The sequence below is a fragment of the Pituophis catenifer genome, unplaced genomic scaffold (assembly GCF_029215685.1).
Source record: "Pituophis catenifer annectens isolate HBS135680 unplaced genomic scaffold, rPitCat1.0.hap2 SCAF_12, whole genome shotgun sequence".
In the NCBI taxonomy this organism is placed as follows: domain Eukaryota; kingdom Metazoa; phylum Chordata; class Lepidosauria; order Squamata; family Colubridae; genus Pituophis; species Pituophis catenifer.
This window is the reverse complement of record NW_027256892.1, coordinates 12,754,763-12,781,778: the sequence shown is the minus strand read 5'-3', so window position 1 is coordinate 12,781,778 and position 27,016 is coordinate 12,754,763. Positions and strand designations below refer to the sequence as shown.

General features: G+C 41.0%; 1 protein-coding gene across 1 annotated transcript in view; it reads left to right on the top strand.

The window, feature by feature from the left end:
* The window catches only part of ROBO3 (roundabout guidance receptor 3), a 222,301-nt gene that overhangs the window by 118,526 nt on the left and 76,759 nt on the right, over positions 1-27,016 (top strand). The window contains exon 3 of the mRNA XM_070952536.1: positions 26,599-26,756. Within this exon, the coding sequence (XP_070808637.1) occupies positions 26,599-26,756 (158 nt within the window). The remainder of the gene's footprint in view (positions 1-26,598; positions 26,757-27,016) is intronic.

Below are 27,016 nucleotides of genomic sequence, written 5' to 3'. Positions count from 1 at the left end.
TGTCTGGGAAAAATTACAAGGAGAAATAAACCTCCAGGTGATTGTCTCAAAAGAATGTGTTTATCTCTAATTGCTTAACTGGTTTTTGATAGTATGGGGCTTCATTAGTTGCCAAGAGGCATTATTCTCCCCCCCCCCAAATTCTTTGGAACCACCTTCTGGCATAGACAAATAACACTTTTTAAAATTGTGCTGGACAGTCAACTGTCTCCTTAGGAATCCTTCCTTCCTTCCTTCCTTCCTTCCTTCCTTCCTTCCTTCCTTCCTTCCTTTCTTCCTCCCTCCCTCCCTCCCTCCCTCCCTATTTTTCCTCTGTTGCTTGTGAGATTATTCCTCATTAAAATTATAATTAAAATCTTGTTCTCAAGGCTTAGCAGTAGTGACAAGCTTGAGTAATTTAAAAACAGAAGAGAAAGAAATATGAGAAACTACAATGGTGCAATGCAGTGATCTTGAATCCCTCCCATTATTGTCTTAAAAGACAAGAGACTCTTCTGTAAACTTTCCCTAGCTAGCGCATAAGTGGGGTCGGGCCCTTATTTAGAACCATCAAGTGTTCTCCCAAATATCTAAAGTGGGCTAAAATCAGGCAGCATAGTGTATAATGATTTATTTGGTATAATTATAAAATAGGACTTCCATATTATAAAGCAGAACATTAGGGAAGGAAATACTATTAGTTCTATGACCTGATTCTGCATTTGGTGTAGGTATCTAATGGGCTTATGGGGTAAGGACCTCTCAGTCTCTCTCTAGTCATGTCAGCTCTGTTCCTTTCCACATCTATTTTGCCCTGTTTCTCCATCAGTGTGTAATTTTTTAGCAGTTGCATAAATATGGTACAGTTAGCTTGCTCATAATCATTCATAAATGTATTTTACCTTAATGTGTGCTTGTGTGTAGATGTGTGTGTGTGTGTGTGTGTGTGTGTATCAATCAATCACACATGCCCACATGCATGAAATGTTGGTCACACAACTGCTTTATGAAATTTTTGAAAGGGCAATAATCCAATAGTCTTCTAATAGCAATAGCAATAGCAATAGCAATAGCAATAGCAATAGCAATAGCAATAGCAATAGCAATAGCAATAGCACTTAGACTTATATACTGCTTCATGGTATTTTTACAGCCCTCTCTAATCTTCTGATCCATAGTGGGGTTGAGGTTGGGTGTATGGATCAAGTCACTTCACATCAAAATCCAGGAATCCTTATGAAGCAGGAATGTTTTTTGTCTGATCCAGGAGTTGGAGTAAAAGACTCCAAGATCCCTTCCAGCCATATGACACCATGTTTCGGAAGACTTCCCCTTTGGATTCAGGTTGCTGATTTTTCCTTTGAATCTTAATTCAGCTTTCCATCAAACCTCATGGTCAAATCATGGTAGACCAACGGGCAGGAAAATAAATGTAACACACACTACCTCTCAATATATTGCTCCATGTCATATTCTACAGTGTTCTCAGGAGTCTTTTGATTCATTCAGCAGAAACTAAATGAGCATTAATCATGGTGGAAGGGTCTTGCTTTTTGCAAGTGATGCTAGCCCTTGAGATCATTGATAATTTGAGATAATGAACAATTATAATTTGACAGGGAAGATTTAACTGTCATAGGGTAACTGTATGGATTGCTCACATTTTGAATAATACTACTGTCATTCTAGTTCGCCACAGAGCTAGATGGAATGGCAATTTAGCGAGATGTTCAAGGAAGTCAAACAAAGGTCCATGCACATAACAAATGGATGTATCTTTCTAAAAATTCTCATTCTCCTGTTAGCGATCACAGCGATCACAGGTTAGTTGGAAGAATCTGGAGCTACTTTGCTGCTTATTCATTTGTAGCAGTCTGAACCAGTGCTTATATCAGAGGATCAAGAAGCATATATCTCCTACTTCAGCTTATCTTGTTTCAAAGATAGGAACAAAATGTGCAGGCAGCAGTTTGCAGCAAAATATACTTTAATTAGACTGAAGTCTAATTAAACTGTCTAATTAGACTGAACAAGGTACTATAGTTAGAGAGGTCACTCATAGATTCATTTATTATTATTATTTCAAAGTAGCATGGGCATTAATTTTTAATAGGCCAGAAATGTTGACCTTTAATATTCAAAGTGTAAGGGTGTGAAACTCTGCTTTTCAGAACTTCATAATGTTGAATGATGGAGATCATGTTTTATTCTCTTGCATATATCCTAGGCAAATTCTGTCATTTGTAAAGTTGGATATTATAATGCTAAGGTAATTGCCATTCTGCTACAAAAAGCTTAGGGTGTAAATCAATAAATGAAGAAGAACCTTGTATCATGAAACTCAAAAGGGAAATGATGTAAACCTGCCTTTTTATACACCTTATCTAAAATTATGTTCTATTGAATTTCATAGGATAGAATTCCTAACTGACCTCCATGAAATTGCTCTACAGATCAGTGTTTTAAAAAAATGTGTATTAGCCATGGCAAGTTGCCAAGAGCATTTGTGGACTTTGGAATTTCTGAAAAACATTTCAGAATAAAATACTTGGCAATGCAATCCCAAATGGAAGCAAATTGAGATGTTTGTCCCAAACTCAAGATTTCTAATGGGCCAAGATTGCCTAAAAAGGCCTCAGTCAGAGAAATAGTAACCAGACGGTGTCTGTGGGTATTGCCACCACTACAATCAATCAATCAATCAATCAATCACCAGCCTGGTCTTTGGTAGCATGAAAAATAGATTTGTCCTGCATCACTAATCCACCAAGGATTAGATAAATTTGAAATCTGTTAGTGGATATTAGTCAGAATGATTACATAGAAACCCCATTTTATGGTGCACTTACCAGTGACTTTCAGTTGCTGGGTGACAGCACAGGATAGCTACTACTTTCTTGCACAGTTCATGTTCTTTTTGGAAGCCTCTTTGTGGCTCTTACACACTGTAGGATGATGAGCTACATTATCTTTCTGTCAATGTGGAATCTACCAGATGTTTTAGATTGCTAATCTTATCAGTTCCAGTCAAGGCATTATGGAACTGCAGCTGAAAACATGTGGATATCTTTTCTTTTATGTACACTGAGAGCGTATGCACCAAGACAAATTCCTTGTGTGTCCAATCACACTTGGCCAATAAAAAAATTCTGTTCTGTTCCGTTCCGTTCTATTCTATTCTATTCTATTCTATTCTATTCTATTCTATTCTATTCTATTCTATTCTATTCTATTCTATTCTATTCTATTCTATGTTCAGTGAGCCCAAGGACACATCTTTTCTTCATCCTCTTCATCAGTCACTAAACATTAGTGGTGTTATTTGGAGGGACAAAAAAGGACCCAAGTGTTGCATATGGTCCATCAGCCTAGCCTGTTATATGGGACTGAATATGTAGAATTGGGAATGAAATTTGATCTGAGCAGATCCAAGTTAAAATGAGATGCTTTGTACTAAGTAGAAAAATCTGTCCTTCTTTTAGAGATACTTCCTTACCAGATTCCTCAATGCTTTCAATCATTAGGCAGAATCTAATGTACTGGAAAAGTTATTAAAAATTTAGAGAGATATTCAGAATTGTATCTGCCTTGAAAGTAGTCCATGCTGAACTTCATAGAACAATCAAACACTAGTAGCTGGCCGCAGGAAATGTTTTATGACATATTATGTCATAAAAATGTGTAATGCTAATTTTTATGCCATAAAATGTTTTACAAAATTTGCCAAATTTTAATTCTGTGGGAGTCATGAGTCCCTGATTTTGGATGTGTTCTACAAGGTAGCCCTTTTGAGGTACCTTGGTTCAGAAAGTTGTTCTTTATGATGTACCGTTTTGCCTAGCTAAAGGTTACAGACACAAGTGTTTTAGTAGTATATCTTCCCCACCAATGGGGCCACTCTGGGGGGAAAAAGTGGATTCATGAATCAAGTCTTCCATGGATGACTGTCCTTTGTGGAGGACACTGCAGCAGCATCAATCTTCATTCTTCCTGCCTTGAATGTAATTGGCAAATGCTGATCATGAGCAGATGGAGTTAGATGCATCCCTCATAATTCTGAATGGGCACCCTTCCCTTCCCCCGCCCACAGCCTCTCTTCACCCAGGAAGACTCTCATCATTAACAAAGCCTGCAGCCCATTCATATTTTAAGATGCACCCACACCATCATATATGTGTTTGCCAATTTGTAAATCTATGTTGACACCGATGCTGCTGTGCTTATTCTTGATTAACTGGAGAAGAACTCTCTTTCTGAAATCCGAGCTCCTGATTATGAGCATTGGAGACTTTCAAGCAATGTCAGTGCTTCTGTGCCATAATTCAGGAGTGTTATTTCAGAATAATAGGCTCAGATGTCATTTGCCTAAATTTAGACTAAGATGGAGTTTCCAGAAAAGTCATTGATGTAATTTCTGTCCCAAATCATTTTTCCTGAATGTAACATGTTGAAAAGAAGAAAAAAGAAATCTCCTTTTGTAGAAAGTATGAAAAATCATGTCATCTAGTAGAACACGTTGCAGTAGAGACAAAAGTGTCAAATGTTTTTGTCACCTGGATTTAGGCTACCTGAAAGTATCTGCAGTGACTTTAACTCAAGGCCTAAATTGCTTTTTCCAATTCTAGTTCCAAAGGTACTTTTCAAACGTCAACTGGACTTCCTTTGTTTTCCTTGAAAATGTTTTACATCTCATTCAAGAAGCTCCTTCAATTCTTCTGAAGAAGCTTCTTGGATGAGAAGCAAAACATCTTCAAGGAAAACAAAGAAAGTCCAGTTGCCTTTTGAAAAAATACCTTTGGGACAGTCATAATCTGGATGACTGAGAATGTCCATAGACATCTTCTGACTCCAATTTGTATCTACATTGGTTGGTTGGTTAGTTGGTTGATATTTGCCATCAAGTCATTTTCAACTCCTAGAGATCACATAGGTAGATATTCTCCATGACAATTTATCTCTAACCTGGTCTTCCAACAATACACTCATATAGTGTAATTGAGTCCATTCAGGTTGCTGATGGTTGTCCTCCTCTTTTATCTACATTTTCCAGCATTAGAGACTAGGCCACTAGGTCTTTTCATGCTGTGTCCAAAATGGGATCATTTGAGCTTTTATTTATGCCTCGGATGAGAGCTCTGGGTTGGTTTGGTCAATGATCCATTGGTTTGTTTTCATGGCTGTCCACAATATTTTCAAAAGTTTTCTCCAATACCAAACTTCAAAGTGTCAATACACTTCGTATCCTGCTTCTTTGAAGAAAAACTTTTGTAGACTTTAATGTGTCATAGAAAATAATTGACCAATTCCAAATAGGATCTCTTAGAGAACTGAAATATAGAAGGATTGCTACAACAGGACCAGCTGTCACAGGTAGGATAATTCAAAGGCTGTGGGGCAGAAAGATAAAAAGTTTCTATTTATGTCATGGATGCTTACCTCATAACCTCATGACCATAAGCCATACTCAAATCCTTGACTAAGCTCCCCAAGGCCCTCCAAAAGTCACCACCAAATTGTCACAAATCAGTGTGATAGAACACTTAAAAATCACAAAACAAAGTATTATAGTTCCCCAAATCTATTTTATTAATTAGATCACACTTGATTGATTGGTGATGGATTATGTGCCATCAAGTCATTTTTGACTCCTGGCAACCACATAGATATTGTCCATGAAAGTCACATTTAGTCAGTCTGTTTGTCCATCCATCCGTCCGTCCGTCCGTCCATCTCATCTGTCTGTCTGTCTGTCTATCATCTATCTATCTCTGCCTTTATTATTTTTACAAATAAGTCAACTTGCTTTTGAGCCTGGTTCCTTAACCATCAGATCAAACTGGCTCTCATTTTTATATTTTGTTTTGCCACCACCTATTTATTGGAATGTGACCCTTAGCTTAAAAAGATTGTGTACCTACCGCTTAGCCTGCTTTTTTAAAGGAAAGGTTTAAGCACTACTTTCTCCCAAATAGCTGGCCAGTACTATAACTGGTTCAGCCCCCATCTTTCCTGGACTGCAGATATGATTTGATGGGATCAAACTTTTTCCAACCATACATAGTATACCTGTCCCAAGTGTACAGAGGGACAAGGATACTAGGCTTCAGCCTAATTCCAATTTTTTAAATGTGCAATTAATCTTATCATGTCAGGAGGTGGGGAGGAGGGGACCCCCACCTGCAGCCTGAAGCTTACAATCAAGCCCTTGGTGCCTCATCTGTTACTATTATAGTAGGAATACCAGTGGTTGGTTTCCCTCATCATCCCTTTCATCTAGGGGTCTTCAGTACAATCAGTTGCAGTAATTACCCCTTCACCCAGAATCCCTCCCTGGGTGGCAAGTGGATCCTTTTGTACTCAATGCAAAGCAGTTGTTTGAAAAAAAAAGGCTAATGGTGCCTATTTACTGAGGTCAGTCCCCTGAGTAGAACAAAGACTCACCTCTAGTGGCCTATGACAGATGTTGCAAGGTCCACATGAGGCCCCTAACCTATGCGGAGAAGGAGAAACTGTAAAGTAGCCCATGGAGAGGGAGGCGGAGATCCAAGCCATTCAGCCGCCATGCTTTCCAAAGAGCTCAATCTGCTTTTTTAAAATGCGAAGTCAAAATACGAGTTGAAATGCAGGCAATTAATTGCTCCCAAGTGTCACCCACTCCTTCTCCACTGCAACGCTCTGGATCTCATCATTAACTTGTCAGCACTTCTAAACTGTGAATTTTCCATGTGCAGTAGAATTCAAAAAGCTGTATGCCTGACAAAACATGCCTGATTTCTTTCAATGTAAGATGAAGGGTGAACAGGCGGTAAGGGGTGAGGAAGAGGTGAGGGCGACGGGCAGCCAAAGAACAGAGAAAAGGAAGGAAGGGAGGAACATGCATGGCTGGCTTGTACTGAAGGAGGACACTACTACAAAAAGAGTTGTGGGGGGGGGGAAATGAGCCTTTTCAGAGGATTTTGAGAAAGCTGATTATAGTAGCTCTGCGGAATGAAAAGCTTCACCAACGCTGTTGGTGTACCCATATCTCAAGAAAACTTAAGACTGTATTCTGAATTCAAAGCTGCTGCTGAAGCTTTGGTTGGTTGACCTCCCCGATTAAGTTATAAAGGTTGGAGTAAATACTATTTGAGCTTTGCAAAAAAGCAACTTGGATCAACTGAATTGCAAAGAATCCTTCCATTTTGGAGGAGCACCTCATTTTCTTTATACATACAACAGCCACAATAAAAGAGGAATGGATGGGTTCTGTTCCATTTCCCATTCTGCCCTTCCCTGCATTATTGGCTACCAACTGAATGCACCTTTGAGAGCCTCATCTAGACAGCCTTCAAGCTGACCTCAAGCCCATTCCCTATGCAGCAGGTCTAACAGCCTGGTGGAGCCCTAAGCACAAGCTTTAAAAAAGAAAAAAAGGGGGATTTGTCTTCCCTTACTGTTGTCTTCCTGCCTGCCTGCCTGCCTGCCTGCCTCTGTCTATGTTTTACCCATGGGTAGAATTAGGGCAAAGAGGAAAACTTGGCAGGGGTGCTTTCAGACCCTCTCCAAAGCATGGTGCCCATGGCAAAGTACTAGAGAACACAGCAACAGATGGTTACTGAACTCTTGTTGAGATTTATATAAATGTCTACAACAAATGCTCAGATTTATACCTATGCAATAAACCAATCCCAGGGTCTTAAGTTTGTAGAATCCCCACCTGAAGCAGAAGCTGGAGACTTGGGCAGCATACAGTAAGTGCAGCAGTTGAATGGATTATCTCATAAATATGGAGGTTATTTGGATAATTCACCTTGATATCTTTTCACACTTTCCTCTAAGCACACAGGCCTTAAATAATGGGCACGTTATTTATGTAGCTCCACATTGCTTTACCGACTGATATAATGGCACGTTTGCCCTACAGGGTTTTGCCTTCTAAATGCCAGCAATCAATTTTGACAGGTTAAAAGGTAGGCAGAAGTCTGGACTGTGACAGGAGATGGCTGATCTATGGCAAAAGGCATCCAATGGCTTAATCACATCCTGTTGCTTTGGGGAAATCTGCTTACCGCTGCAGAAAGAAGGTTGTGCAAAATGTAGATAAGGGAAACTTGGAAGGGAACTTGCTCTTGGTAGGATCTGGATGGAGAATCTCACTTGAGTAGTGGTGCCTTTGCAATGTGTTAATCAGAGGAAATGTGCTGGTATGAACCACATTGACTGTTCATGGTCCATCTGTATTGTTTGCATGGAACAGTGTTTCTCAGTCTTGGCTACTTTAAAATATGTGGATTTTAACTCCCAGAATTCCCCAGCTAGCAACCTTGTGGTTGAGGAATTCTGGGAACTGATGTCCACATATCTTAAAGTGGCCACGTTTGAGAAATGCCAGCCCAGAAGATGGAATTCATTCCACAATAGAAAAGGTGTAGAGAGGACAGAAAAGGTTCATCATGTTCTCCTGGTGGTGATGGGGGCAAGCTTTTCCACCTTAAGAGCCAACAAAGAGTCTGCCTGTCCACACATATTCATATCCATGTGGACATTGCCCTCACACAGAAGTTCAGGTGCAGTTAATATCATTCCCATCCGGGTGATCCTTCCTTCCTGTGCTACAGAGCAACATAATTGGGGGGAAGCCGGAGGCAATAAAACATCTGTATTGTAGCTCATGGGCTTCTCATACCTCCTTGGAGTCTACTAGAGTAGCTGTTCCCCCTGTTTTTTCCGAAACATCATAATCTATTGGAGTCTTCTATTTAATAATTATGTAAAATAAACTTGTGACATTCTTCTCTGTGGAAATGTTAAAGACACAACTTTTTAAAAGTGACTCTGTGTGTGTGTGCGCGCGCGAGCATGTGTGTGTGTGTATGTATGCATGCATGTTTTTGAACAGTTAGTTTGGCAGGAGCTGAGATGAAAATGGGAGCTCATCCCATTGCATGGTGCTGAGTTCTTGGGTCCCGAACCTGGGCTGCTGACTTTCCAACCACCAAGCCCAATTTCTTACTATGGAACCATACACACCACGTGATGGGGTGAGCTCCCATCATCGTCCCAGCTTCTGCCAACCTAACAGTTCAGAAGCATGCAAATATGAGTGGATAAATAGGTACCACTTCAGTGGGAAGGGAACAGCACTCTGTGATGTCATGCTGGCCCCATAACTGGACAATGCTAGCTCAATGGCCTTGAAATAGAGATGAGTGCTGCCCCCTAGAGTCAGTAATGACTAGCAGAGTAAAATCCACAGGGACTCCTTTTGCTTTTAAAATGGCATAACATGGTATTCATTGTGTGTTGCTCATTTCATTAGTGTAGTGGAATTTTCTAAAGTATTTACAGTCTTGAAGAGAGGATTGTACTTTACAAGGTGAGATGTAAATCTGGTGGTAAAATAAAATAAATGCTGGGTCACTCTCTCCATTTGATTGCCTCTCCAAGTATCAGTGACTCTACTGCTCTTCAGGGAAATTGGCAAGGGGTTATTGATGACAGTGAGTGAAAGATTCAGCTGTGCAATTTCTGCTTTAATTTCTCCCCTTTTTCACCATGAATTTGAATGTTAGCATTCACTTCTTTCTTCCCAACTGTCAAAAGCTTTTAGAATTGCTGCTGGCACAAAAGCTTTTTCCTTAATTACTACCTCTGGATTTAGCTCTTTGCCTTAACATATAATCAGATGTGTTAAAGGCAATTTTATTTCACTAATATTAAAATAATTTCAAAATGCAGTTTTTGTGCATGCTGATGTACGGTTTCTCCCTTCCGAAGACTAGCTGCCTAGGAACCATAGTTTAAAAGTTTTAATTATCCAAGGAAATAAAATGTGCTTTCAAACTGAAATAAAAAGAGATAAATGGATACAAATGTGTGATCCATGTTAAGAAGGATTACCTGGTGGCTTCGTAGGTAGCGTATCATCTTCCCTTGCTTAGTGACAAATATATACCCTGGTGGCCATATTAAGTTTGTTAGTAGCCAAATTGGCCGGTTTTGAAAGACTTTTATGTTCCCAAGGGAGCCCCTCAATTTCTCTTTTGAAAATGGAGCTTTCAAAGAAATTCAGTGGGCCGTATGCAAGCAAAGTAGAAGCTTTTCTATTGCCATCATTGCTATTAAGGTGTTAGATTGGTCTTCCCCCGCCTGGCATTCTTCAATGGGTTTGAACTGAAACACCTGTGGTACCTGGGGATTATGGAAGTCCTAATCTTAATATATTCAGAAGGAGGGAGGAAGGCAAACTATGGAAGTGTGCATAAGAAGCCAGTTTGCTTCAGACTTGGATATGCAAAATCTAATTCATTGGGTAATCAATTGCACAGCTAACAAACGACACAGATGCAGCAATGGCCTCTTTTGCCACAGAGGTCAATAATTTGAAGTCCCAAAGTCCCAGTGTCATTTTTATGGCCTCTACCACCACGGGTGTCCACAGGGGAAGTTAAGAAAAAAGTCACCCTAGCAGCCTTGCAGAGCTCCATCCCCTTCTTATGTGTGTCACACAGGAAGAGATGGGCTTCAGCTACACAATCGCAGCAACCTCTTGACATTGATGAAGATCAGGGGCAGGTTTCCTATCAATGGTGAGCTGAAAAGAGACACAACATTAATGTAAGTCCTCAAAGAGGCTTGTTGTAATTCAAAGAAACAAAGGCAACTCACTCTTCTCCACAGAACTTAGGGAAACCACACAAATTCCTCTCCCCCATTATTTTTCTCTCCACTGTGGTCCTTAATATCTTAATATCTCAAGATCAGGGGTGGTCCTCAGTTTAGGATTTAGCTTACGGACTGACTTATCTTCAGATTGATGAATGCAGTTTAGGATTTCAGTTTTGACATCCCAGTGGTGAGGTGTTTTTTTTTTTAAATGAATCTTAGTTTTTTGGAGTTTTTTGTTTTTGAAAGAATGGCTCAGGAAAATAAACTAACACAATCTATGCAGAGAAAAATAAATTGTTTTTAAGGATAGGATGGTTAAGATGCAATGAAAGAAGCCATGGCTGTTTGTTCAGAGGAAAAAAGCAATTTTAGGCTCTCTCTCTTCCACCCTCTTTCTCTCTCTCTCCTTAATGCAAAGGACATTCTAAATCTAACATAGGTTTAATGCACTAAATCAAAACCATTGCTGGTGCAGTGAGGTAGTGTTATGGGCTTGCCCTCTGTTAGAAAGAAATTTTACCTAGTTCGTTTCCGAGCCGGGAATAAAATACGCAGGCAGTTGCTGGAACCAAAGGTGAGATTTACTATATTTCAGAGAGCACATACAGAGTCAACTGTCAGAGGTGGCCACACTCAACTCTCCTCCCAAAGTCTTTTATGTAGGAAAACCTTTCTTTTGTTCCTCACAAGTGCACAGAAGCGAGTGACTTAGGCATTCCAAGGAAGTGCATTTAGCTGATGTTCCAAAAGGCAGCCCTCTGCAGACAGGCAACCTGCTGAGTTGCAGTTTTTCACTTTTATGTTTAGCATTGGTTGATTGAAATGGTAGAAAGGACCTTTTTTCTTGTTTGCTCAAAGGGATCTTTGGTTAAGCTCAAACTGGGAGGAATGTATACCCAATTGTGATGGGGTTTCCCATTTCATTTTCATCCTTGTTTAGAACAAGGCTGTCCAACTTTGGCAACTGAAGATTTGTGGATTTCAGCTCCCAGAATTCCCCAGCTATTTTCCATAACTGAGTGATTCAAGGTTCACATGAATTCCGTGATGCTCCCTTAATGCAAGTTGTGTTTGGCTTTGACTTGTTTGAAGCAGGGGTGAAATGCTCCTGGTTCAGACCAGATTGCCCAATCCGGTAGCAATGGCGACGGGTGGTTCGGAGAACCGGTAGCAAAAATCCCTGCGCCCCCTACCACCCCATGCCCAGATGAGCCGCATGATCATCAGAGGCTTTTTTTTTACTTTTAAAAGCATTTTTTCTAAACCTCTTCCGAAGAGGTTTTACTTTTAAAAGTAAAAAAAAAAAAGCCTCTGATGATCGCGCGGCTCAGCTGGGATCATCAGAGGCTTTTCGAAGCATTTTTTTCTGCAACCTCTTGGCTGAAGAGGTGGTAAAAAAAATGCTTTGAAAAGTCTCTGGCAACTCCCAGCTAAGTTGCCTGATTGGCAGAGGCTTTTCAAGGCATTAGAAAAAATGCTTTGAAAAGTTTTTTTAAAAAAAGTTGGCCACACCCACCCAGTCACATTAAAACCCCCGCCAAGCCATGCCCACAGAACCAGTAGTAACAAATTTTACATTTCGCCCCTGGTTTGAAGTGTCGACTTTCAAAGAAAACAATGTAGACTTGTGGATTTCAACTCCACAAGTCATCCCCTAGAGCCGTGATGGTGAACCTATGGCATATGTGCCACAGGTTTCCCTAGCTCAGCTCCAGCACACATGTGCACGCCGGCCAGCTGGTTTTCGAGCCTTCTGGGCCCACCAGAAGTCGGAAAATGGACCGTTTCTAACCTCCAGAGGATTTCCGGGGGGGTTGGGGGTTGGGAAGGCCGTTTTCGCCCTCCTCAGGCTCCAAGAAAGCCTTTGGAGCCTGGAGAGGGTGAAAAACGTGCCTACTGGGCCCACCGTGACATCACATGCCAAAAGCAGAGGGAGCGCGTGGGGGGGTGTCACATGCACATGTGTGGGGGTGGGGTGGGGTGCATTGAATTATGGGTGTGGGCACACGTGTGCGTGATCCCCCACGTTCCCCGCACTTTTGGCACGTGACAGCAAAAAGGTTAGCCATCAGTGCCCTAGAGAGATACATCTGGCAGGACCCAGAAGAAGGGCCTTCTCCGTGGTGGCTCCCTCTCTCTGGAACATCATTCCCTCAGGCATTAGACTGGCCCCCACTCTAACATTCTTTCGGAAGGTGCAGAAGACATGGTTCTGTTGGCGGCCTGGGGAACCCGAAGCGGGATGGAGCCCATTAAATGGTTTGTATGAATATGTGTTGTCACCTGGGTGGAAGTTGGGGAGGTTATTATTTTACTAATTTATTATTTTATTCTTCTTTTTCTTCTTTTTATTTCTTTTATATGGTTTTATATCTGTGTAAGCCTCCTTGAGTCGTCATGTGCAAGTAGGTGGCAATATAAAATAAATAAAAATAAAGTTGCCAAGGTTGGACACCTTTGCTCTAGAATCTGTTCTAATACATGATTTTGAAGCTTTTTGTTCCTGCTTATGGAAAGACTGTATGGTAGGAGGACTTGATTTCCTTCCCACAGCTCATTAACAGGTCTGTCCTCCTTTGTGTCCTATTGCAGTTTGTAAGATTCACAGAGATCACTCTTCTAATGCTGTCTATTTGCTAAGGCACCCAGGGATGTATTCAAGAAAAAAATATATAGTTCTGAATTTTCTCCCCTGTGCAGGCTGGTGAAGTTAGAGCAGTTTATAAGAGCCAGGTTAGCTCATTTTATGGAAGAGATGGGTGCTGGGCAAAGACGTTCATCTAACCAAGGACAATTTCTTCTTTGCTTTTGTTGTTTGAAAGTTGCTACATGGTTTTCTTTGAAAGTCAACACTTCAAACAAGTCAAAGCTAAACACAGTTTGTTTTAAAGGAATATCTTGGAGTTTGTGTGTACTTTGAATCATTCAGTTATGGAAAAGAGCAAAGAAGGGATTGGAAACATTTTCAAACTTCAAGAATAAAAGTATGAATGAACATCTAAAAGATTACCAATTTTTATCAGATTTTGGCAATTGCTCAGCCTTGAGGTTTCAGGTTGTCTTGCCTGAAATTGCATCAGATTTGCAAGTTTTTGAGATTTGCACCTTGTAACTTTTTAGAATTTCATTTGGAAGATACTGAGATGCCTTCCTGATGATCTCTGGCATTCTAAAATCCATGGGTGTTTCCTTACCAATCTGTGCATTAATATGGAGAAGAGTTGTTGCATTCATCTTCATGGTCCCTTGCAAGAAATCAAACATATTTTATACTAGAATAATCTAGTATCCCGTATGGACTTATTTGTCCATTAATTTTGACAGGGCTCACCAAAATCAAATTATTTGGTTCTTGACATCAAGGCCTGAACAAATACTTCATATGCAAACATTCCTAATTTTGTTCAGTGAAGTAGTCCCAAGATGTTGGCTTCAGGGGAGAACAACATCTTGGTAGCAACTTTATTGAACAAAATTTGCTTTTCTAATTCACAAACATATCTAGGCTTATTTGTGGCACTACAAATATTAGAGTCTATGTATATATCCATTATAGTTGGAAGACCCATCATCAAAAACTGAACTTGGCTTGCTAAATCTCTGGTTCCCAACAGTCCTAGACCCAGAACTGTTTGCATTTTTGCTTAAAACTAATCTCTATGGCCTGTTCTGAATCAACTGACACTCCAGGAACAGATGCAACTTATTTCATTAGCGATGATGAAATCACAATCTCCTTGTTTAATCAAGTAGAATATAACTGAACATGCAGGGATGCATTGAGCAATCTTTTATAACCCTTTGAATTTATATTTCAGGATGGTGTTTCTTCATCTCTATCCCTTCCTTGAGGAATTTTGTAATCTCGACTTTTGTGAAACATTAGTAACAATTGAAAACAATAATCCTGAGGCTAACCCTTCACATTTATCTAACTGTCCTGAATGCTGGCACTGGGTTTGGAATGTAAGAGAGGCCATATCAGAATGGTTAAAAAGTTCTTTGTGCTTCTGTTTACAAAGCAGTAATTGATGCTGTGTTCTTGCATTCAACACAGAAAATATTTTGCATTGTGTATTCCTGATCAGCGGGAATATGCAGCATGGCTTCCCTGTGAATGTGTGTACCTTTTGGTACAACAAAATCCCCAGGGCCCCGATCCTGCTGTCTTTAGGAGAGCCTTGTTCTTCCCTTAGGCTAATGTTTCTCAACCCTGACAGCTGGAAGATGTATGGACTTCAACTCCCAGAATTCCCCAGCCAGCCATATTTCCGCATTTTAAAGTTGTCGAGGTTGAGAAATGCTGCCTTAGGCACTAGGCTGAGATGATGTGTGAATTTGCTCTCTGTTGTGTATTTTGACTCTCTTTCTCTTTCCCCGGGGTGACTTATTTTACTGTTGTGATATTTCTATTTGTCACTATCTCTTGTTTTGAACTCTCTGTAAGCTGCCCAGGATCATTTAGAGAGCCGATGGCCTTAGAAATTGAATATATAAATAGAAAAGGATGGAATGGTAAATAAAAGAAAACCTCGGTGATTTTGTTTGCTCCTGGGTTGATGTGCGAACAGGGGTCCCATTTTGAACAGGGGTATTCCACTAGCCCAGATGGCCCATTCATCCGTCTTCCTTCTGGCTGCTTCTACGCCAGGCTCATCAGTCTCCCTGAATAATCTTAGGGGCAGGAGGGGACTGTCTGGGGCAGGAGAGGGACTAAATCTATCACCAAAGAGCCTTCAGGAGGCTGGTGCTACAGGGAGACAGACCCAATTTAACACTTCATTAAGAATTTGCCAGCCATTGATCTAGATTATCAGGGTTACTGCCAGTTAATTGCATCTTCCTATACTTATTAATTATATTTGGAGAGCTAGAGTGGGGTGCTCGGTGACTGGCTGCTATATTTAGAAAAATCTCCCTTGGGGATCTAATTATGGAACAAAGTAGTTATTGGTGTTGGATTAACCACTGAATCTTCCACAGGTTTTTTTTCCCCCCTATTAAATAAGAGTTAACCAGGAGTGAAATTCAGCTGGTTCTATCCATCTTGGGTGAACCGGTAGAAGCGGCTGCCGGAAGCTCCGCCCACCCATGCAGACATCATGACGTCCCTTTTTTTCATCCTCTGCACACACATTTGTGAGCTGGTAGAGAAGGTACATGAATTTCATCCCTGGAGTTAACCATTAAGAAAACTCCACTTTTGTGTTGGTGTTTGTGCCATTTAGTCAGTGTGGACAGGTGGCAATTTCCTGGACAAGGCACTGCATTTGTTTTGACAAGATTTTGGAAGTGATTTTTCCCTTCCTCTTCTTAGATCTGAGATGGAGCAATTGGCCTAAAGTCACCCAACTAGCTTTGTATCTAGGCAAGACTAGAATTCACAGTCTCCCACTTTCTATCCTGGTGCCTTAACCACTTCCGGTACTCTAAGAAAAATCCACTGCTGTTCAAGAAAGCATAGCAATAAGCTACTGACAAATAGTTGCATAATTTTTGTGCTGTTGTTTAGCAGAAAACAAAACAACAGAAAAATTGGCAGGAAATCTCAATATTAAATGCCTCTGTCCTCCACATATCCAACCCTAAAATACAAAAGAAAAGCAGTCTCAATTCTGAAACATTTTCCATGCTTATTCTGAAGGTATCATTGTATCACAGTGATCTTCCTGCATTGGCGGAGGGAGGGAGGGAGGGAGGGAGGGAGGGAGGGAGGGAGGGAGGAAGGAAGGAAGGAAGGAAGGAAGGAAGGAAGGAAGGAAGGAAGGAAGGAAGGATAGCCTTTGTCATCAAAGGTCATCCTACATTGACAGTCCAGCACTTTGAATTATGCCAATCAATCAATCAATCAGAATAGAGCTGGAACGGACCTTGGGGCTCTTCTACTCCAATCCCCTGTTCAAGCAGGAGACCCTATACAATTTCAGACAAGTGGCTGTCCAGTCTCTTCTTAAAAATCTCCAGTGATGAAGCACCTGCAACTTCTGAAGGCAAGCTGTTTCACTGGTTAATTGTTTTCACTGCCAGGAAATTTCTCCTTAGTTCCAGGTTGCTTCTCTCCTTGATTAGTTTCCATCCATTGTTTCTTGTCCTGCCTACAGATGCTTTGGAAAATAAGTTGACCCCCTCTTCTTTGTGGCAACCTCTCAAATACTGGAAAACTGCTATCATGTCACCTCTAGTACTTTTCTCTAACAAGGATATTAGGGCAGGTGTTTTCCTAACACCTGCCCTAATCCATAGTTTGAATGTTGTAGCTGGAATTTTTGAAAACTTTTCAGAAGTAACCTTGTGCATTGCAACTGTCCCATTACGAAGTTCTCTATTCAGACACTGGGGGAAAAAACTATAAGCAATTTACTACATCTCGATCAGTGGTGAAATCCAATTTTTTTTTACTACCGGTTCTGTGGGCGTGGCTTGGTGGGCATGGTGTGGCTTGGTGAGCGAGGCAAGGAAGGATACTGCAAAATCTCCATTCCCACCCCACTCCAGGGGAAGGATACTGCAAAATCCACCTTCCCTCCCACTCCTGGGGGAAGGATTTTGCAAAATCTCCATTCCCACCCCACTCTGGGGCTAGCCAGAGGTAGTATTTGCCGGTTCTCCAAACTACTCAAAATTTCCACTACTGGTTCTCCAGAACCTGTCAGAACCTGCTGGATTTCACCCCTGATCTCGATTCTCAATCTCTTGAAATGTTTTAATCAGTTAAGGAGTAAGCGGTTGTTCCACCATTTACTACTCTTTCAAGGTTTAACATTAGGTATCACAGGAACCTTCTAAGATTGATGTGATCCAGCCCCCACCCCTGAACAGAAGCTCTACAGAATGTGAATGAAGGTATAAATCAGGGACTGATAACTGAGCAGTGAAAAGAATCTTCTGCTGGAAGATTTTTGGAGAAGAATCAAAGCCATTTCATTTGCTTATCTATGAGCTCCGGGAAATTCCAGGCAACCTTTTGCTTCTGTGTTGAGATCACCTAAGGCTTCCAGGTTTGCTGGAAAATATTTTTTAAAGAAAAGGTAGTATGACCAGAATAAAAAGATGTGAAAACCAAGGCAGTTAAATAATGTCTTTAAAATTAGAATTCTTCTCTGAAACTGAGGCTTAAAGCTGCCCATCTCATAAATTGGAAATCAAGCTGTGAGAAAAACTGAAGGACAAGAAGCTAGAAATTGTTGACCTTCCAGTTGTATAACTTTCATGGACTTATTATTCAGAATCTGAAATTGTTTAAAAAGAAGTTAATTTCTAGTATTGAATAAACATGTTTTGTTTCTCTGTGATTAAGTAAAACCAAATAGGGAAGGAGGGAGGGAATGTTGGCTAAATAGATAATGCCTCCAAATCAGGCTCAACTCTTTCTCACCTCATGAATACATCAATGTAATTTTTATAGCTTTAATATGTAAATAATTTGCCATTCTTTCTTCCAGAATGCACTTTAATTGCCCCATCTAGCCCACAGCCCTGAAAATTGTTGGTTGAATTCTATCCAAATCCTGATCAGGTCCAACCTTGCTTAACTTCAAATTTAGAAAAGGTCATCCAGGTGCTGTGCTTTGCTGAGATGTGTGCTTTATGGCTTTTACCCTATTTCCCCGAAAATACGACCTACCCTGAAAGTAAGTCCTAGCTTGATTTTTACACATATGCCCAATATAAGCCTTACCCCCAAAATAAGCCCTAAGTAAGGGCAAAAAGGAAGCCTGGGGTGACACACACAAGTGAGGTTAGTTAGTGGATGACATCCCCCGAAAATAAGACCTGGTGCCTTTTTTGGTTGCAAAAAAAATATAAGACAGGGTCTTATTTTCAGGAAAACACGGTATATTACAGGTAGTCCTTGACTTATAACCACAATTGAGCCCAACATTGGAGCCATGGTGGTGCAGTGATTAGAATGCAGTACTTCAGGATACTTCTGCTGACTGCCGATTGTCAGCAGTTCAGCAGTTCGAATCTCAGCAGGCTCAAGGTTGACTCAGCCTTCCATCCTACCAAGGTTGGTAAAATGGGGACCCAGATTGTTGGGGGCAAGGTGCTGACTCTGCAAAAACCACTTAGAGAGGGCTGTAAAACACTGAACTGGTATATAAGTCTAAATCCTACTGCTATCTCTGTTGCTAAGTGAGACATTTGTTAAGTGAATTTTGTCCAATTTGATGACCTTGTTTGCCACAGGTTAAGTGAATCACTGAAGTTGTTGAGTTAGTGACAAGGTTGTTAAGTGAATCTGGCTGCCCCATTGGCTTTGCTTGTCAGAAGATTGCAAAAGGTGATCACATGACCACAGGGCACTGCAACTATCTTAAATATGAGTCAGTTGTCAAGCATCTGAATTTTGATCACTTGATCACAGGGGTGCTGCAACAGTCATAAGTGTGAAAAACGGTCATAAGTCACTTTTTTCAGTGCCACTGTAACTTTGAATGGACACTAAATGAACTGTAAGTTGAGGACTACCTGTATATTATATTAGATGTGTTTTATATGCTACCCTTCTTACTTGACTTCCTTGCCTAATGTATTAATCACCTCAGACAGATAATCGGAATGGTCATTCTAATTGGGGGAATTTGTGACCTTAGGATGGACACACCTAGAACAATGGTGGCTTCTACTTCTGATGATAATTCCTCTATCTGTACTAAGGTTCATGAAAGCCATGTCTCCTCTTCTTCTTTCTTTAAATTCACTCTGATATGGGAGCGGAGACAGAGGTCATCTAAACTGGTGTCAGCCTTACCAGGTAGACTGGACAGGAAAAATGAGCAGATAATCTAATTCTATTTTTATTGTAAAGAGGTGTGCTTAAGCGCGCCAGCATGCTAACCATCCCTGTGCTAATGTTTCCTTTTATTCATATCCATTTCATGTATTTATAATTATGTTTACACTTGTATCTGTCATAAAATACATGCTTGACGAAATACAAATAAATACAAATAAAAATAAAATGAACAGTCTTACAAATCTGAAAATTGTAAGTACAATTCTCCTTGTCTATGGAGATTCTCAGTCATCCCAGTCATGGTTGTTCCAAAGGAAAAGCTTGTTGAACTGAAGAAGCTTCTTGGGTGAGAAGTGAAACGTCTTCAAGGAAAAACACAGAAAGTCCAGTTGCCTTTTCAAAAAACACCTTTTGCACAATTCTCTTTGCATCTCCTTTACAGCCCAAGAAAATAGGAGGGTCCTTTCTGATTCTCTTGCCCACCTCTCTTGCAGGCTACACGTGTCTTATCTGATCATTCCTTTGGCAGCATCTCTTCCTTCTGAAAATTATGATAACGTCTGCAGTTCATTGGACAGATTGCAGTGCATCTCCTTCTAATTCACTTTTGTCAACTAGAATGGAAATTAGTTTTCTGGTCTTTCATATGACAGAAAGGAAGTTAAAATGCTACAGCACGTGTATTGCATTCAGAGCGTGATTGATCCCGTCAGTTATATCTCTGATTAAAAGGATCACCAGTGACAGGAAAGACCTTGAAGGGTTTTTTTTTTTTTTTTCCAGTTAAAGTAAATCATCAGCAAGGACCTGGCATATTACAGAAGACGGGATGTTAATAGACCTGGTCAGCATGGCCAGAGCTTTCTGAGGTTAAATTTTGAAATTTTGGGGAAGGCACTGAGTTCCATATCCTGGATAAAAAAAGATACTTACCTGATTAAGTGTAGTATAGTTTATCAGTTCAGCATGAATTCTTAAGCCCATTTCTGGTTCTTCTTGTCAGTTTTGGCTTCACGGAGAATCTGCACTTTCTCCCTTCTGAACAGTTTCCGGGCACAATTTTCTGCTAGGAAAGAAAGTTGACCAATGATTGAGCCATTCCTATTCTAAAGACCACTTAGTAGTAATGATGGCAATGTAAGTAATAACTGATTGCTGGCACATGGTGCTACTGCTTCTATGCAAGATCTGGGAACCAGGACCTCAAGGGACGTGTTGCTTAACTAATATGGTAAGTATTTTACTACGTTGCTGTGTCCAGTTCCCTCCAAAGGCATCCATTTTGACAAAGCTCTTGGGTTGTAGGCATAAATATTTAATAAGCAATATATCTGTATTTTATTGCTCATTACCAGCAAGATTTTTTCAGTATATTACACTTAGGTATGAATATTTATGGTGTATTACTCGGCGCAAAGTTAAATGGCTTATTGACACTCTATTAATGCCTAGTAAGCATACTCTTTTTTCCCCCTCCTCCTACTTCTTCCTTTTCCCGTCTTCTAAAGTGTTGAAGGACGAAACAAATAGTTCAAAAAGTAGACAAAATCCTAGCACTTTTCTCTCTCCCTCCCTTTCTAGTTGTAGAGTAGGAATGAAACAAAGGTCAATACAGGGCATTTAGCTGAGAGAGATTTGAGGATTATCCCAAACAGATATGAAGATTTTTCTCAAAAGTTCAGGTTAAAGATCATAGGTTACTGTGAGCAGACATGACTATGTCTTTTGGGGTATCTTTTTCAGCCTTAATAGTGTTGAATAGAAGGCAAATTGGTGTTCCAAAAGTTACAAAGACAGGCCAAAATCTGCTTCTCAAACTAACTCAATCAAAGGCTTCCAGAAAACCTATCACTGTAGCCTGAAAACCAAGGGCTTCTTGTATAAAAATCTGTATTTGTTGGCACAGTGCCATTGAATATGGAAGCTTCATCTATTTATTTGGCTAACAGTTGTTGTTGTTAGGTATCTTCATACAGATCAGTGGAGAACAGGGGGGCCTGGTCTATGGTATTATGAAGAATTGGACATGATTTAGTGACAACAACAATGAATTTATTTAGCTCTCTTTCAAAAATATCTAAACTATAAGTCCCACCACACATCTTGTTGCAGAGAAAGGCTTAATTATATGCTTTCTTTTACTGATTCTAAATCTTAAGCTTGCCATTCCTTGGATGATCTGTAAACCTAACTATTAGAAGTTGCTTTCAGGCCAATTGATGTTTTGTGTGTTGAGATTACATACAACTTCCCAAACTCCAAGAGGAAAATTCCTTCTGCCTTTTCACGAAACCCTTTTTCATGAAACCTTCTTTACCTCTTTTTTTGTGATCCAGGCAAAAATATGCTCTCCTATATTATTAGCCGCATCCTTGCCATTTGTGTTAGCCCAGCTTTCCAGGGCTTACCTTATCAGCTTGGTGTTCCAACCACATTATTTAGCCAAGAAAATGTTGCAGTGTAATAATATCTCAGGTCAAATGAGTTATAAAGCAGTTGTAAGTAGCACCCAACAGCAGTTTGAGAGAGGGCTCAATAATGACAAAGCTCGGGAGGGTCTTTAAAAATAAGTAGTATTCTTCTACTTTGCACCTGATAGTTAAGACGAGAGCAGTGGTGGGATTCAGCCAGTTCGCACCACTTCGGGAGAACCGGTTGTTAACTTTCTGAGCAGTTTGGCAAACTGGTTGTTGGAAGAAATCATTAGGGCAGAGAACCGGTTGTTAAATTACTTGAATCCCACCACTGGGCGAGAGTGTGCTTCAACTGCCTGGTACAATGGAATCTTTCATGTTTCAGTTTTCTAATTGGTTATTGACTCTTTAGACAATTCATTTGATTGTATAACATCAAGTTGGTGTCAACTCTCAGCAATCATATGGCAAGAGTTTCTCAAGGAGGATCCTGTCCCCTACCTGGTTCTTCATATCTTCCAATGGCGGCCTCACCTCTGTTGTTCCTGAGTCCATTCTTTTTCTCAACTTGAGCAAGCTGGCTGGGAAATTCTGGGAGTCCACACATCGTAAAACCATCGCTTTAGACACTTGCTGCTAATTCCAGCCAACTGGCTTGGCCTCTTCTCTGTTCCTATTTTCAGGGGATCATTTCCCCAGTGGCCAGGGGATCAGTACAGGGATGAATAGTCATGTGCGTGTCCAAAGCACAAGGCGAACCCTCCGGAATCATTAAGTCAAGCGAAATGAAATGTTGTTTCTTGCTGTTGCTCTTTTGCTGGCTGCAGCTACTCTGGTGTGTTTTACAAGTCCAGGAAATCTCTGCAATGCCATAAATAGCCTCTGACAGGCAGTTGTGCAATAAAGCCTTGACATTTCCCTGTAATGGTTATAAAATGCTGAATTATTTTGGCAAGCAGCGGCTGATTAAGAAACAACTCAGAGAAGGAATAATTAGTTGTGCAGTGGTAAATACATGAGGCAGCCTAAGGGGCAGTGAATTTGTGGGGTGCTTAATAATTCAGATGAAGCAGAAAGAGACTGAGGAAAAAGGCCCAGACTTCATCTGTAAAAAGCCACAAACCTGCCTGCCTCTGTTTCATCCGCAGGTTGTCATGAGATGCTGGTCCTTCTAAATCTTGATGATGATGCTTTCCTTTTTAATGTTTTCCATATTTCTTCCATTGCCTTCCAAATTAACCCATTCTCAATACAGTGTTTTGAGATTCTGTTTTGGGAACAGATTTAGAGCAAAGATGCAAGCAATCCATCCTCGATTTATGAGAAGGCTTGGTGACCATCTCAAAAGAAAGCCCCCAATTTTTTCCTCTCTCATCACTGCTCTTACAACAAAGCATTTTATTCAACCAACTGGTGTGTGTGTGCGTGTGTGTCGGGTGCGCACACATGCATGCATGAGAAACCTTCAAATCAACCCCTTTTGCAAAACAGTGAGGAAACTTCTCTTGCTTTGCAGATCCCTCCCATCCACCCACCCACCCCAGGCTAAGGAAAAAAATTAAGAATGGATATTGTTTTTTAATATTTGGGAGAAAATAACACAGCATCTCCCATTCCTTTGAGCGTCTTGGATGAGAAGCAAAACATCTTCAAAGAAAAACCAGAAAGTCCAGTTGCCTCTTGAAAAAACACCTTTGGGACTCACATTCAGTGGTGGGTTTCAAAATTTTTTACTACTGGTTCTGTGGGTGTGGCTTGGTAGGTGTGGCATGGCTTAGTGGCCGTAGCAGAGGAAGGATACTGTAAAATCTCCATTCCCTCCCCAATCCAGGGGAAGGTTATTGCAAAATACCCATTTCCTCCCAATCAGCTGGGATTTGGGAGGCAGAGAATAGATGGGGGCAGGGCCAGTCAGAATTTTTACTACCCAAAATTTCTGCTACCGGTTCTCCAGAACTGGTCAGAACCTGCTGAAACCCACCTCTGCTCCCATTCCTTTGGTCTAAAAACCACCAATCTAGTATTCTTATCCTTAATTTAGACACCACTATTTTATAAATGTTGCTTTCATAATAAAATTAATCTGCATGGGGACTATATTCCATCAATGTATTGACAGTCCCATTCTTGAAACACCCATATACATTGTATATGGGCCCACTGGTACTATTATCCCTTTTGTAATATGTGATTTCCCATCCCCTTCCTTTGTGGACTGCCAAGCATAGTGTGCTCCAAAGTGATGGTATTTGCAGCTTCAAGTGTGAAATGTTGCTAGGGTAAGATGCACACTACTTAAATAAGAAGGAGGATGGCCCTTGATACATGTTGAAACAGACTAAAAGGGATTAACATGGGCTCCTGATGAAATCAGCCTGCAAAATTGACTAGTGACTAGAGATTGAGAGGGGGTAGAGATGTCCTTATCTCTGCTTCCAAAGAGGTTGGCAATCAGGAAAGAATTTATCTTCTTGAATTGTTTGACATCATTCTTAGATGGCAGGGTTGAAAGGATCATGTTTGGAGCCTAAGCATATTCTCAAATGGACCGTTGGATTGCAGAGTCCAATATGAGTCAGTCACTGGGACCAAAGCTTTGTTCTTCTGAGCTTTTCGGCTCATGTTTGGAGCCCATCATCAGGGATATTCTCTCTCCAGAATATGTGCACTGGGCTGTTCTACACATTATATTTATATGGTGCCTGGTTGTGTGTGTCTTTTAGTTGTTAATTAGGGTGTTGATGGCCAGCTATTAAATCATTAGTTGTTGTTTTCTTGTGCTGCTGTGCCAGGGGTGGGTTCTAAATTTTTTTACTACCAGTTCTGTGGGCATGGCTTATTTTGTGGGCATGGCTTGATAGTCATGTGACAATTATTTAGGATTTAGCAGAGGTACAGGCTTTTAACTGCTTGCAGAGCTGTACCGATCTACCCATTTATTTTTGCAGGCACCGATCTACTCATGTATTTTTGCAGGCACCGGTCTACTCATTTGTTTTCTTTTAACACTGATCAGCTGGGACTCAGGAGGAAGCAATAGATTGGGGGTGGGGCCAAATAAAAGGTAAGAATAATGCGGGGGGTGGGTGGGGCGGGGAGGCGGGGGAGCAAAACCGGTTCGGTAACGTCATATTGTCACCGCTACCGGCCCAGTGGAATTGGGCCGAACCGGGAGGAACCCACCACTGTGCTGTGCCCTTGGCTCCTAAGTACTTGGTAAACTGGTGGTAAATCAGCACTCCTCTTGACTGACAAGAGACCTGTTTGCCAGGCTTCAGTCATTTCTCTGGCTATTTTTGTCCCTGCTCAGCCAACAATCTTGGTAGCTGTAAAATTGAATGCATGTCCTTGTTCATTGCAATGTGAAGCTAACAATGAGTTCAGGTCTCCTCGTCTAACCATTTGCTCATGATCTTCACAGGGGCAACACACGCAGGGAATCCAGTAGATTAAATTACTCCCACCTCTAAATGATCATTGTAGCCCATGAGGACCATTGAAACCCATATCCCTCCCTTCTTTTCTTGCCATAATGAAATGTGTGCCTTAAATTCATTGAGTTATAATATGAGCCGCAGTGGCACAGTGGTTAGAGTGCTGCAGTACTGCAGGCTACTTCTGCTGATCACTGTCTGCCAGCAGTTTGGCAGATCGAATCTCATCAGGCTCAAGATTAACTCAGCCTTCCATCCTTCCGAGGTCGGTAAAATGACGACCCAGATTGTTGGGGGCAATATGCTGACTCTGTAAACAGCTTAGAGAAGGCCGTAATTCAATATGAAATGGTGTATAAGTCTAAGTGCTATTAACCAATGCAGATATTTCCTTCTCTCTTTCCCATGTATTTACTGAGCAGTAATTAAGGTTTGGAACTCTACTGCTGCTTTGATGCTATACATGCCAAAAAGCTCCCAACATAGAGCTCCTTGCCTCAGGCATGCAAGTTTGCCCTGGGGAAGGCTCTATTCAGATTTTTTTGCAAGCCACATTTGCTTTGGAAAAAATGTCCAAAGAGATTACGCTTGCTTAGGAAAATTGCCATATTGCACTTGGCAAAGGTGAGGCGTATTTTGCTTGCAAACTCTTGTGCATCCCTTTAGGCCATATGGCAAAGCTGGCCCTATTGGGGCATACAGCAGATAGCAGAGGGAGCAGCTGTTAAGTCGAGTGCTGTTTCCGGCGTGGGAGTTGTTAGTTCCTGATGCCCTTAAAGCTGAGTCCGGATAGCAGTGAGGAAATGAGGTGGAGGGAGGTATGAAATACCACAGTGATGGAAAGCATTGGGGTCAGCTCTTTGCAATAAGACAGGAAGGCCTGTTTTGGTGAAGAGATTTGGTTCCACATCTTGCTTTCTCAAAGCATAATTTGCAGGCTTTTTGGATTATTGGAGACACCTATAAACTTTTCCCCCCACCATGCAGTACTTTTTAAAGGATGCTTCCTGCTATCTTATTTGATTCATTATTTGAGACATTATTCCTGAAGGAGGCAAAGCAGAATTATCTTCATGTGTTTCCTTGGCTCCCAGTCTTATCCCTTCTGAAGGGATCCAAAGGTACTTTTTCAAAAGGCAACTAGACTTTCTGTGTTTTTTTTTCTTGAAGACATTTTGCTTCTCATCCAAGAAGCATCTTCAGTTCTGACTGAATGGTGGGGAATGCTTCTTGGATGAAAAGCAAAATGTCTTCAAGAGAAAAAAAACAAAGAAAAGTTCAGTTGCCTTTTGAAAAAGCACCTTTGGGACAACCATGACCTGGATGACTGAGGATCTCCACAGATACTTCTGATGGGCTTTCACAGGCTTCCTTTTTCTTACAGTCTTAAGAGATGACTTCCGGCAGGCTCCCAGTGATGTGGTAGTAGCAGCTGGTGAGCCAGCAGTGATGGAGTGCATCCCACCAAGAGGCCATCCAGAGCCCACTATATCCTGGAAGAAGAACAGCATCCGCATCAGTGATAAGGAGGAGCGCATCACGGTGAGATTGAGCATCTCTGCTTTTTGTGCACACATTGTATATTGGGATTGAAAAACCTAAAAAATGCCTTGGGCTGGAACTTCTATAAACAGCTTCTGGTCAATAGGCCAAGTTGACTTGTTCATCTTCTGGTCCAGGAACCATTCCTGAGCTATCGTTCTTCCTAATAAATTAAATTCCCACCACAGTGGTATGTAAACTGCTCACTGGAGGATTAATATTTTTCTGTCGTCCACATATTGGATGAAGAAACAGATCCC